The 13,059-nt window shown below is 41.8% G+C and overlaps 3 protein-coding genes across 5 annotated transcripts; all 3 read right to left on the bottom strand.

Annotated features, from left to right (window-relative positions):
* Positions 1-385: 385 nt before the first annotated feature.
* c1qa (complement component 1, q subcomponent, A chain) lies at positions 386-1,729 on the bottom strand. The gene is made up of 3 exons (XM_031571497.2): positions 1,614-1,729; positions 1,261-1,430; positions 386-1,116 (listed from the first exon to the last, which is right to left on the bottom strand). The coding sequence occupies exons 2-3, from the start codon at positions 1,418-1,420 to the stop codon at positions 536-538; spliced, it is 741 nt and encodes a 246-aa protein (XP_031427357.1). The 5' UTR covers positions 1,421-1,430; positions 1,614-1,729; the 3' UTR covers positions 386-535.
* Positions 1,730-1,826: 97 nt separating this feature from the next.
* On the bottom strand, positions 1,827-6,149 carry fbxo40.1 (F-box protein 40, tandem duplicate 1). Of its 2 annotated transcripts, XM_042708412.1 has the most exons (5): positions 5,930-6,149; positions 5,096-5,144; positions 4,898-4,921; positions 2,990-4,771; positions 1,827-2,678 (listed from the first exon to the last, which is right to left on the bottom strand). In XM_042708412.1, exons 3-5 carry the CDS (start codon positions 4,898-4,900, stop codon positions 2,472-2,474), a joined length of 1,992 nt encoding a protein of 663 aa, XP_042564346.1. In that variant the 5' UTR covers positions 4,901-4,921; positions 5,096-5,144; positions 5,930-6,149; the 3' UTR covers positions 1,827-2,471. The 2 variants fall into 2 exon arrangements, with proteins under 2 accessions (XP_042564346.1, XP_031427346.1); XM_031571486.2 differs by lacking the exon at positions 5,096-5,144.
* On the bottom strand, positions 5,151-12,329 carry fbxo40.2 (F-box protein 40, tandem duplicate 2). Of its 2 annotated transcripts, XM_031571489.2 has the most exons (6): positions 12,028-12,329; positions 11,795-11,903; positions 11,543-11,643; positions 9,266-11,107; positions 6,921-7,001; positions 5,151-5,973 (listed from the first exon to the last, which is right to left on the bottom strand). In XM_031571489.2, the coding sequence occupies exons 3-6, from the start codon at positions 11,543-11,545 to the stop codon at positions 5,926-5,928; spliced, it is 1,974 nt and encodes a 657-aa protein (XP_031427349.1). In that variant the 5' UTR covers positions 11,546-11,643; positions 11,795-11,903; positions 12,028-12,329; the 3' UTR covers positions 5,151-5,925. The 2 variants fall into 2 exon arrangements, with proteins under 2 accessions (XP_031427349.1, XP_012677471.2); XM_012822017.3 differs by lacking the exon at positions 5,151-5,973 and having other exon boundaries at positions 6,275-7,001; positions 12,028-12,325.
* Positions 12,330-13,059: the final 730 nt, after the last annotated feature.

Raw genomic sequence — 13,059 nt, 5'->3', positions numbered from 1 at the left:
GCATCTTTTTAGGTTTATTGAAAGCTCAAGAATAAAATGAAACAGCCAGTAGTCTTACAAGAAGCTGCATTTGGTTAGTTGCTTAGTTTATATCAACTGATCTCACATCAGTTGAATCAGTGTACATTGCAAAAATTGAAATCTTAGTAGGATGAAATATCTTAAATCAAGGCAATATATGCTGTTTTTTTTTTAGATATTTCTTGTTACCAGGCATTTTTAATGTTAGAGCATTTCACTTGATTTAAGCGTTTCAGTCCTTAATCATCTTAATAAGGTATTATAACTTGTTACTGAGATTTTATGAAGTTAAAGTCAGAATCAGAATCAAGACAAATGTTTTCAGTCTGGCCACACTAGTAATATCACTAAATAAAAATATTTTCAAAGTCAAATTTCCCTGTTCTGTTGGCAGATCATTTTGCTTATTTTAAGTAATATATCCCCCATTTTATAACTTTATTTTCTTGTTTTTTAAGCTGAATTTTTGCAGCATTACTTCATTAGTTATGAGCCTATCTGTGACAGAGCTCATCTATGCAGTTGGGCTGATTAGGAACCCACTGAATACAAAGAACCTATCCTTTGATTTTGCAGCTGAAGTTTTGTCGTGATGGCCCTTGAAAGGCTCCAGCCACACTTTCTGGCCCGCAGACAGCTGCAGCACCGTGCCCCCGGAGAGCGCCTGTTTGTTACGCCTGCTGTTGTAGTCACAGAAGTTCAGTGAATCAGCCAGCTGGTCGCTCCTCAGCCTCACACAAATGTTTTGCGAAGACATGGCATGGAATACAAAATAGTAAACACCTGGAATCTTGCAGTTGAATTTGCCCGCATCGAGACTGAAGTCTGCATTAATGTTCACCAAACTGGTGTCAAACCCCAATGGCCTGTCATTGGTGGGAGGGTCTTCTTTGGTCCGGGTCACAGAGAATGCTGCCTGTTTGTCTTGTGGGATGCCAGAGCTCCCGCTGTTTGACCCTTTTTGACCAGGAAGTCCAGGGGGACCCTTCGGCCCCTCATGTCCAGCGTACCCCTTCATGCCAATTTCTCCGGGCTCTCCTTTGCTCCCTTGATCCCCCTTCAGGCCCCCCACCTTTCCAATCCCACCAAGCAGATCTGGAAAGCAGTGATGCATGCGTTTTATGTATTGTAGTTAAGCACTGGTGGTCTCACATTTATACCCATAGCTAGAATTGTGACAACAATTTGAATTATCATAATGTTTCAGTGCTTTAGAACACATGACTAAGTCATACATACAAGGCTCTCCTTTCTCTCCCTTCGGTCCAGGCAAACCGTCCCAGCCAGGGCTTCCCTTCTCCCCTGGTTTGCCATCCGACACCCTACAGGAGTCCTGGCACAGCCCGGAGGGGAAGAGCGCCGCCACACACACAAGGACCAAGTACAGACAGCACCGCATTTCCCGAGATCTACAAAGCATTGCAAGCAGAACAGGTGCACAAAAAATTAAATTAAGCGTTAGCATGGACACTGAACTCATTTTTTGCAAATCCATTCTCCAAAAAGTTTTTTTAAAACAGTTTGATCACAAACATTTAAATACATTATAAATCCTTTACAATACATTATTCCTGCTGTGAAAAAATACTCACCAATGTTTCCGATCACTGGTGACAGCAATATGACACAGAGATATTTTTTGTGTTGTCCTCAGAAAGGAACATTAAGGCAAGAAGCAACGATTAAGCAAAGACTGCGGTCAGTTAGTTTCATTTCCTCATAAAATGACCTGAACTTCATAAAAACAGAACAGACATTAGAAGAAAGAGGAAACATGAAAGATTGAGAGCAGTCTGCGAGAATTGACGTGACACATTTCACACCTTGTGGTTTCATTCTTACAACTTTAATAAATAAACTTGAATTGTTGTAATAATCCATTCTTCATCAATTCTTGTTACATGAACACTGAAATGTTGCATGAAAATATGTTATGATGAATTTATGAATCTACAAACATGAAACAGCGTGCACAGTGTAGTGTTTTAAACATCACAATGGAAAACCCAGCCTTGGGCAAACAGAAAAGGTCATTGTGCAATTTTTTTTTGCTGAAACTGAAATTTGACCGATGTTGACTTACAGGTACATCAACTTGAACCATCATAAAAACTTTGGAAATGTCATTTCTTTCCCCTTGTGGTTTCATCCTTACCACTATAATGAATACACTTTAAGTGTTGTAATAATCTATTCTTTAACAATTCTTGTAACATGAACACTGAAATGTTGCATGAAAATATGTTATAATGAGTTTATGAATCTACAAACATGAAACAGTGTGCAGTGTAGTGTTTTAAGTGTAGATTTTTAAATATCACAATGGAAAACACAGCCTTGGGCAAACAGAAAAGGTCACTGAGCAAAAAAATGTTTGCTGAAACTGAAATTTGACCAATCTTGACTTACAGGTACATCAACTTGAACCATCATAAAAACTTTTGGAAATGTCAGTTTTTTCTCAAGAACATAGAAACCAGACTCTGAGTTCTATCTGTGCCCTCTTCAGCGTCAAATATTCCAGTCAGTGGCACCGGGTCCTTCTTACACTCATGTGACTCATAGTATGGGCAGACTTTCAGGTGCTCTGATATGGGAGGACAGGTGTCAAAGCACCAGCGATCCACAGTGGAGAAACAGTTGCTGAACTGCCACACCTGGGTAAAAAGAGACTTTTTCAAATCAGTTACATGCTGATATAGCTGTATGAATATATGTACTGTATTAAAACACTTACAGACAAACACACACACACACACACACACACACACACACACACACACACGTGTCAGTCTATGTCTATTGTGTGTGTATTGTATTGTTATCTACAAGCATCTATCTGTATACAGTACAGTAATTCTGAAATGATGGCCGGGGTTAGGCCAAGCTCATTTCCAAGTTTCTTTCAAGATTTGCAAAACAGACTCGATACACTTCAACCAGTTCCACGTGGTGTTAAAATACATACCGTTTTCTTTGATCTCCAGCAGGATCTGCCGTTTGAGTAAGTCTTTTTCTCCCACTTCAGGGAGACAATTCCCCTCTCATGCAGCAGAGTGGCACTGACCTCCCTCGTGTACCTCGACACCAGGGCCAGCTGGGACAGGGAGAAGCTGTCCAGAAACCCGGCCACGTGCACCAGGACCTCGAAGGGCAGACTGCTCAAGGAGTCCACGTTGCGCGCCCGTTTCCTTTCTGACGTCACCATCTTTACACCCTCGTAAAGACTGAGAGTGAACGTACTCAGATCCTTGTTGTAGGACACTCTGGCTCCCTGCGAGGCTGGCCGGAGCCTCCTCTGAATGAACGTGCAGCCCAGGTAGGCCAGGGGGCACCTCTGTTCAAACCATCCGCTGACATTGCACTGGATGTCAGAATGCACATTCCTGAAGTGGGACGCAAACTCGTCCCTGCGGAACAAATGGCTGCACAGAAACGTGAAGGCAGAGCTGGACTTGTTGTGCTTCATGCTGACACTCTCTGCCTCGATCTCCACATGGAATTTCAGATCCCTCCCGGCGGTGAGGTCAGCCAGGGTGTCGTTTTGTTGGAATGGGGCAGATAGGAACTCATAAGTCTGAGTCCCGACGTTACAAAACAGTGCCTCATGACAATTGCCTTCAGCTATCAAGTGACCCCTATGCTCCTTTTCTAGGGAGCATAACAGAGTTGCTTGGACCTCATCCCATTTTGGCATGTCGTCCATGTCCGCTCCCAAATCGGAGGTGTCCACAGATTTACTGACTTTTATCATGGTACAAGGGTTTCGGACACGGCTGGACCTGGCTCTAAAGCTGGCGGGGATGGTGAATGGGCGGGTTGTTTTGATCTCCATAGGTTTCCGACATTCATACGCCAACTTCTTTTTAACAGTCGTTCGACACGCGTCCATACACGCTGCAACCAAAAACTTATCCTCATCCATTTGGTACATGTTGTTTTCTGCGAATACGTCATTCATGCTCATCTGAGGTTCTTCCTCAAGTGTTTCTAAGCTCTTTTCCTGTCCATGCCTCCTAGTTGATGGAGTGGGATCGTTTTCTAAAGCTTTGACTGTGTGCTTACAACCACTCCGTTCCATGCTAAACATTTTCTCCCAGGCATTGTACCGGCCGAGGTTCACTTTGGAATCCCATATTGCGGCTTCACCCTCCTCTTGGGTAAGCCCCCCTTCTTCATACATCATATCAGAGGCACCATCTGTAAATGCCGGCTCTTCCGTTGCCCCTCCCACTGCCCCCTCAAGCTCCTCAATTGGAGGCTCCACCTTTTGAATTGGAGGCTCCTCTTCCACCTTTTCCATCAGCTCAGGAAAGATGGCCTTCATCTTCAGAGACTGAAACAAGTGTCTTTGGTCTCTCAGAGCCATGGCAAAATCCAGTGGCTCCTCGGTGTACGGCTCGTCCAGGATGTTTTCGTAGAAGGCCAGGTGCATGTCCTCAACAGGCCAGCGGTTCCATTCCATGGAGCAGGACACCACACTGGCTGGACACACCTCAAGGTGCTTTGCCAGTCTTGAGCGACACATTGTGAAGGGGCAGCCATTGTGCACGTTGAGGCAGGGCACTTTCTCATTCGGGCACAGAAGGGCATGTTCCTCCTCTTTGCACAGGTGAAAGGTCGCTCCACAGAGCGCCCGGCAGTTGATGATCACACATGACACTGCGATTTCAACAGGAGCCCTGCAGCGCCGGCTGTAGCAGCTCTCACAGTGCCTGTGCAACTTTGACGCGGGGGTTCTCTCTCTCCCCTGATAAGAATCCACAAAGGTACAAAACATGAGTGAAATACTTATCTACAACAGGCTCATGAATGCATGTATGTTTTTGATATTCCAATACAATACAAAACCCCACCTAAAGGTGGTCAAACATACCATAATGATGAAAGTCAGTGAAACCTGTAATGGATGAACACATGTTTTGTCAGGTTTGTTTATCTTAAAACATGTTATCATGACCGCTTATCATGAATATATTTAGACCATGATAGTTGGTATCAGTGTCAGTTGTGTCGATGAGGATGACTACACTCTTTCATCCTTTCAAACGTTCTATACTTTATGGACACACACCTATTTTAGGGCAGGATGGCATCAAGTAGGAGACATGCTTGTACTTGTACTACTTGCAACAAACACATGTGTTGGAACATTAAGAACACTTAAATTGATAAAAGAAGTACACATGTTAGCATAAAAGGTAGGACAGTAATTACACTGACCAATTACTTCCAATCAGATTTGGACACTAAAATTACTGCTGAAATTAAACTAGTTCAATCAAGTTATCGATATTTACAAATGCCTTGTTGACTTGGCATATGAACAAACATGTAATGGAAACACATGGGAATGTTTTACTCGAACCTGAAAAAGTTCTATAACAGTGTTGTGACTATACTAACAGCACCATCTACTGTTGCTTTGAAACACAAAATGAATGATAGTAATGGTGAGAAAATGAAATGACTTGTAACAAGGACAACCTGCTAGAGGTTGATTCAGCAGCCTAGGTTAAAAAAAGACTATCGTTTGCACAAACTACCTGTGATATAAATATTGCTGTCATCAGGTTTGCCAAGAATATACTCTGATTACAACTATTGTTATGCAGGCCATGCACAGAATAGAATCAGAATAGAGGTAGACACACACATTTCAAGACATGAATACACTTTCAGTTTCAATGAATGTGTTATTTTCTCTAGCATTAGAGTGCTTACATTTTCCCAGTGTATTACCTTACTACTTCATAATGATGACAGACACTTGAAAACAACTTGAAAACTTTATGACAACAAGAGTTGCCAAAAGAAATATAGGACGTATTGAGAGCATTAAGAAGACACATTTTGTAGCCTAAATGACTGAGCAGAGCCCTAACTCAAACAAAAGCAGTACACTCACCGGTGGTGTTCAGCCAAATCAGTGGAACTCACTGGGTTACATGTCTGTCAGAGTGATAAAAATAGAGAGACAACGTGACCAGACCTCTGAAACACAAGTGTCAGGTTACATGTTTGAGAATGTGAGAGCACTTGCAGCTCTTAATTATTTTAGTTAATACCCTGTCATTTATTTGAAGCATAACTATTGATTGATTGATTTTATTGACTGATGGTTTGAGATCACTGATACATCAGCTTATAATGCTGTTATTCTGTTTACATTGTTTCAGATAGAGAGCAGTTTTATCCAGAGATCCAGGTTGCTTTCCAGCCCCATACCATGGCACATCATGACAGACAGGAGAAAATATCAAGTTTTTAATATCTACTTCAATCAAGAAACACAATATAGCAACAAAAGTGGTCTCACAAGAGGAAAGGTGCTCATTTTCATAACGGTGTTAACCATTCTTGCCCTTTTCATGAGCTCCACACAACCACAAAGATTCCGACGGTGATATTCTATGGAACATCATGGAACTTGAATTTGTTTGCCATTTGAAACATATTCAGGAGAAAGCATGGGAATGTCATGTTCACAAAAGTAAAGTGCGTCCAGCGTTATATGGGAAAACAGGGTGGAATTGAAGATATAACAATGAACAATGTACAATTGATTAACCTTTCTGTTTACCATTTCTATTAACCATTGAAAATGCAATGAGAAAAGCCAACCTCTTATTGAATTATCTGAATGTCCCTTTTTCCAGAAGCACCCAAAATAATAATAATAGACGGGACATTAACGGCCTGGCACATTAAACACTGAACTTTTTCCCCCAAGTACTTATCATTACCAATGTATACATCAACTTTGACATCAATTAAATATCTGCATGCATTACATTTTTCCCATTGACCAAAGTAAAAATAACTTGGTTGCTCTACTAATCTTTCAACATCACCGCAATCCGTTCTGTTTTGATTTCCCGCTGGTAGAAAGGACAGACCTTTAGATGGTCCGACATGGAGGGGTCATCATTAAAACACCATCTGTTAACTTTGCTGAAAAGATGGCTGAACTCCCACACCTGTTGAAAGGTCAACAGAAATGTGACTGTTTTATTTGCAAGGTAAATAAGCATCTTTATTGTTACAGTTCCAAAAAGACTGAAGACAATTCATTGTGTAGTTAACATTAAGAAATTTCAGTGAGCAGCATAGATTAAGCCCAACAGCATTGTCGAGTAATCGTTTTAAACGGAATGTGTCACATGAGATTACAATGCAGAAAGATGATATCGCCACATGTTGACAGTGTTCCTCCATGAGCAATTTTCCAAGGAAAAACAATTCAAAACATTTTAATTTGTTGACTCATAAATATAGCTTGTCAGACAGGTTTTAATATGCCCTAGTAAAATTCCTTCGAAGTGACGGTTCCATTGGTAATCAGGGTATGTGATTCTGATCCTTTAAAAAAAAAAAGAAAAAAAAAGGAGTGTTTTGTTCACTCCCTCCGATTATAGGACTTTTTCGAGACAATATAGGCCATCTCACGTTCATTCTAGAGAATTGATTTAGGCGTGGAATGTAAAATGTTTTTGCTGCAACAGCATAAGCCTGTATAGCTGCTGAGCATTAGATCAACGGTAGGGAGTGGACATATAAAGGTATATTTTGCGTAACACAAAGCTACAGGTGACTGTAGATATATTAATGGTATGGGGTATCCCCATGGACGGATTATGAAACCATGGCCCCCTGGGCCTGGACATGTCAAAGCCCCCCCCCCCCGCCCCTCGCGAAAAAAAAATTGTGCGCTCGCAAAACACGCACGCACACGCACACACAAACAGAAGTATATATTTTTTTTTTACAACAATGTGTTTGATTTTACGGTCGAATTAGATACTTCGGCTATTGAATTGGCAAAGTAGACAGATTAAAGTCTACTCCGTAACATCCTCCTTCGGTGAGGTGTGCACTGCCGTGCTATTGTTTTTGACATTACATGTGACAGGACAATAGCCGAGTGATCCTTTTCCAAATTGAAACTCATTAAGACCTACCTGAGGGGCAGCTTGGAGCAGGAAAGGCTGAATGGGCTGGCTACTCTGTCCATTGAAAAAGCATATCATGCATCACCGCTTTTATGTTTGAAAGGCGTCGCTCGGCTTGTCAGCTTGTCGGTCTTGACGTTCAGATTTTGCGGCTAAACTAGCAATATCGTATCATCTCGTCACATGATCAAATAGAGACTTGACATTGGACAACAAGATACATATTACCCAGCAATCATCATTGAATATCTGTATATCACAAAAATAACAAAGAAAATAAGAAATTATTCATTTAATTGAATCCGTTTTTTATAGTTTATGTACGATAAGCATATCATTGTGTTATAGATTGCTACTGATGATTTCACCCCAAAAATGAGGAAAACCATGACAAAGACAGGTTTGCCATTTTGAGGGTATAAATACCACAAGGTATCCTTGAATGTTCCGAATAGTGTCATCGTTGATCACAGTCGCAATATAATTTCTACAATCGAATGGCCGAGTATTGTAGTTCTCCTTTGCCTATGAAGCCTCTGCGCTAGCTGTATTATATATAGTTATGCCCCAGGCGCACATGCACATTTTCTTACACAGCGCAGGTACACTCAATTAAAGCCAACAGCAAATTAACAAAATACACCTCTTTCAACCACAAATAAGAGAAACATAACAGCGACTTCACGCAGAGGCTCTGGTTTAGGGGCCCCCACCGTTTGGTAATCGATCCCTGGGTATCCCAGAGACAAGGAAATAACCCGATGCGTAAGACTCAAGAGCACTAGCGACCATAGTCTACATGAATGGGGAATGCATAAGATATTGTAGGTTGCGAGCTATGCGCCACTCTTCTAATAAAGGGAACGTGATATTTTTAGCTTGATAGATAAATCAGACTTGGGCAGTGATGGTTTGTAATAGACGCAAGCAGAGTACCCTGTTAGAGAAGAACATGTTGACACACCTATATCCAAAATCCACGATTGGACGGAAAGTTTAATTTATTGCTGACTTTTAGAACTCCGCCGGGCGGAATAGGCCTTGTCTGCCAGCCATTTTCGCCATTGGGCCCAAACTGTCATATATAGTATGTGGCACTGGGAACGTAGTTTATGAGTCTGAACAGTTTTAATCTCACTTTGTCCTACAACTTTAATGACTTTAATGACACAACAACATTAAAAGAGAAACACTTCTGCCCACGTGCACAAGCACTGCATCTGTGAGGAGAGACGATTGAGAGAAAATATGCCTGCATTGCAATGCAGAAACATACAATCATTTCATCTCACCTTAGTACACTTCCAGCGGGACCCCCCATGTGAATATGACCTCTTCCTCCATTTCAGTGTCACCATTCCTCTCTCTTGAAGGTGTGTGGCACAGATCTCACGGAACAACTGCGACACCAAAGCCAGCTGGGATAAAGTGAAGCTGTCCAGATAACCAGCAATGTGACACAAGACTTCATAAGGCAGGCAGCTGAGGGAGTCTTCATTCATTTCCTGAGGACCAAGCTGGGCCACAGCTGTGAGTGAGCCACACACCTCTGGTTTAAGACTGAAAGTGCTCAGGTCCTGGTGGTAGGTGACAACGGCTTTTTGTGAAAATGGATGGAAGTTCTTCCGGGTGTGTGTACACCCCAGGTAAGCCAGAGGACACCTCTGTTCAAACCAGCCATCCAGGGAGAACTGGATGTCTGCGTGCACGTTTTTGTAATGGTAGGGATACTCGTCTCGTCTGAAGGGGTGCCCACATCGAAAGGTGAATGGGCAGCTGGTCGGGTCATGTCGTGCGCTGATGCTCTCTGTTACGGTCTGAACGTAAAGTTTCGACTTTTTGTCAGTTGTGATGTCAGCCAGTGATGTATCGTGCTTGTATGGAGCTGTTGGGAAGCTGTACGTTTGGGTTGCTATGTCAACGAAGAGCCCATCTATTGGCACGGTCTCACAGATTTTATGCCCACGAATCTCTTTCTCTGCACAGCACAACAAAGTTGCATACATTTCGTCCATTTTTTGAATGTCATCCAAATCAGAGGTATCAGTGTACTTGCTCTCAGTTTCTGGGACCTTTGAATAATCTTTCCTGTCCCTCCGTTTCTCCCTGTAGCTCACAGGAGGTTTGTAGGAACCTAAGGGGATAGTCATAGAGTCAAGAGATACGGGTTCAAGTTTTCCGTAAACAAAGTCCTTTTCCCTCGGCGTGCAAGCCGGCATTTGGCCAAAAGAAATCAGCATGCGCCCGTTGTGCACTATGTACATGTTGTATTCCTGAGCAGTGAGCTCTTGTCCAACCCGCTCCAAGACCCCTTTCTGCCATGGAGCATGGCCACTTTCTGACCCTTCATTGGAACCTCTTGAATTCTCCACCATACCTGCCCTTTGGCCTTTTGATGATCCATCCTTCTCTTTTTTGTCATCTTTTTCTACCGCGGCCTGTCGGCAGCCACCTCTCTCCTTGCTAAACATTTTCTCATACCTGTCATATTTGTCACGGTCAATAGAATTTTCGCTTGAAGCAGCCATCTTCTCTTCCGGTATATTTTCATTCTTTGTAGCCTTTGTGGGGTTTTGACCAAAGTGATCATTTGATCCTCCGTTAACTTCAACTCCATCTGAATAGGGCTCTCCTCCCACTGCTCCTTCCTCTTCAGGTGGAGGGGGCTCATCTTCTTGATCCATTAATTCTGGGAAGAGCGACTTCATTTTTATCCTGGTACATAGGTGCCTCTGGTCTCTCAGGGCCATCGAGAGGTCAAGAGCCCCCTCATCTTTGTCTTCGTTCAAAATATTAATGTAGAAATCATTATGTATGTCCTCAAGTGGCCAGCGGTTCCATTCCACGGAGCAGCAAACCACACTGGCTGGGCACACCTCAAGGTGCGTTGCCAGTCTTGAGCGACACATTGTGAAGGGGCAGCCATAGTGCACATTGAGGCAGGGCACTTTCTCATTCGGGCACAGAAGGGCATGTTCCTCCTCTTTGCACAGGTGAAAGGTCGCTCCACAAAGCGCCCGGCAGCTGATGATCACACATGACACTGCGATTTCAACAGGAGCCCTGCAGCGCCGGCTGTAGCAGCTCTCACAGTGTCTGTGCAACTTTGATGCTTTGATGCTTCTATAATAGCTCTGGAACCAAGGATAACAATATTTCATCAATTTAACCTGAGTTAGCACACAAGCTACAGTCAGAGCTACTGCATTTATACAATTTACATTCATAAGCATGGTCTCTATCCCTTTGTGAAGTGAATATTTTCATTATAAAGTATAATGCTCTTGCTCGCTGACATTAGCTGTGTACAAACTGTACAGTATACAATAAAATATGTCACAGAGTGTGCACTTAAATTCCTTCTATGTATGCCATTTTAAACAATCAGTTGGACATACTATGATATTACAAAGTGTATTGCTAAGTTCACTAAATTGATTGACACTTGGCTATGACTTGGTTTTTCAGACAATCTTTTTGAAATTTGACATTCTCTTTCATTTGTAACACTGTAGCTCAAAGTCATTCATCATTTCAGAGCTTAAAAACCTGAGAGAACATCTACATACCATCTTTATTCCAGTCAGTTGATTCCCCAGTATTTGAAAGATTGTCAATTCCACTTTATTTCATTTGTGCAGTATATTAAATCCAAACAGTCAGCAGGAATCTGAAAGAACATGAAGTCATTGTAATATTATGTTTTTTGTTCCAAACCAGACAACCAATAGTCTTTAAAATCAGTTCTGGGTTAGTATAATATTAATATTTAAATATATATTTAAATATATTTACGGTTTTGTTTCTATTTGCAAACCTACCTCATACAAAAACACCTACACCACAACGCCGCTCATGTGCCTTCAGTGCAATGTCCCCAGCAGGGTTAAAAATAGTCCAGTGAGCTGACACCGCAGTGCTATTTTAACACTGAAAACAGGTGAAGATTGTAAAAGGTCAAACAATAATGCACATACAAAGATAAGCCATTGGACTTAAAAATTCAAACCAAATGCCCAAAAGTAAAGCAGTGCATGGTGTGTTCAGTCTTTACCAGTCTGAGTCTGAGCCAGTTTCCTGAGAGTGTTCCTATGTCCTGCATGTCCTCATGCAGTCCACTGGGTGACAGTAAGAGACTCTAAGATAAAAAAAAATGTGTGGGGAAACTGTGTGTATATCATAACACTCCTCCACATTGCACTTATGATTGATTTCGAATTCTGCACTGTAGCAAATCCAACTACAACCACTGGACTTCCAAATCCACTGTGTCCACCCTTGGGGCACAATGAGGAGGTGTTATGCTGTAGAATGGCCCCCAAGATGGCCTCATCTCTGTGGGTGCTTTGTCCCTGCTGGGACCGTTCCTGGAAATATTCCTGTATTGGTCAAAGGGACTTCATTGTTTAGCAAATGCTGATTTTAGATTTCTAAATGACACGAAAGTCACTGATTTGGTATGTGTTGCCTCATGACATAAGTTGCATTTAATTTCACTGTGGCAGGCACGACCAGACAAATACAGAGAAGCATCCCATTCATACATCCTAGACCAAGATGAAACTTAAGCATTATATACCACGCTGAATTTGACAAGCTTGGGGTAGTCAACTTTTAAGTAGCCAACATGCGTTTCTGGGTGCCACTGCTTGAGCCTAGAGGGTATATTCCTGATATAACTCGAGGGCAATTAAATACAAAGCTACGGAGCCTATTTAAATGTCACTCTTGTCTTTGTAAGTATAAATGATCATAACACATTAGCTTGGCTACAGGGCCTTTCGTATGAAAATGTTATGAATATAATAATATTAAAATAATAAAAAAATCAAGCTCACAGGATTCAAACCGAAAAATGTCTACAAGGTGTGATGATTTGCTATTTTCATGATATGGTATAAATGTATTGTTGTTTAAACACGATTCTGTCGGCAACACAACCATCAGTGTTTTGTTAAAGTTGGCATATTTGATGATAATTCAAGAATATGAAGATTTTCTTGGTTAGACTGGTCATTTATTTTCGTTCATAAATTGCTACATCTTAAGTTGTTGTAAGTTGACAGATGTGAAGAAAGGGGAAGGG

The sequence above is a fragment of the Clupea harengus genome, chromosome 8 (assembly GCF_900700415.2).
Source record: "Clupea harengus chromosome 8, Ch_v2.0.2, whole genome shotgun sequence".
NCBI classification, from domain to species: Eukaryota; Metazoa; Chordata; class Actinopteri; order Clupeiformes; family Clupeidae; genus Clupea; species Clupea harengus.
Note: the sequence above shows the minus strand (reverse complement) of the source record. Positions and strands in the feature narration are given on the sequence as shown.

Bases quoted from the DNA above. Each gene is read 5' to 3' on its own strand.
- c1qa (XM_031571497.2), bottom strand. From the start codon at position 1,420: ATGCGGTGCTGTCTGTACTTGGTCCTTGTGTGTGTGGCGGCGCTCTTC. The intron at 1,117-1,260 runs GTATGTATGACT...ACTGCTTTCCAG, and splicing joins GGGAGAGAAAGGAGAGCCTT to ATCTGCTTGGTGGGATTGGA.
- fbxo40.1 (XM_042708412.1), bottom strand. The intron at 2,679-2,989 runs GTATGTATTTTA...CTTTTTACCCAG, and splicing joins GCTGGAGATCAAAGAAAACG to GTGTGGCAGTTCAGCAACTG.
- fbxo40.2 (XM_012822017.3), bottom strand. The intron at 7,002-9,265 runs GTGAGATGAAAT...ACCTTTCAACAG, and splicing joins CCCGCTGGAAGTGTACTAAG to GTGTGGGAGTTCAGCCATCT.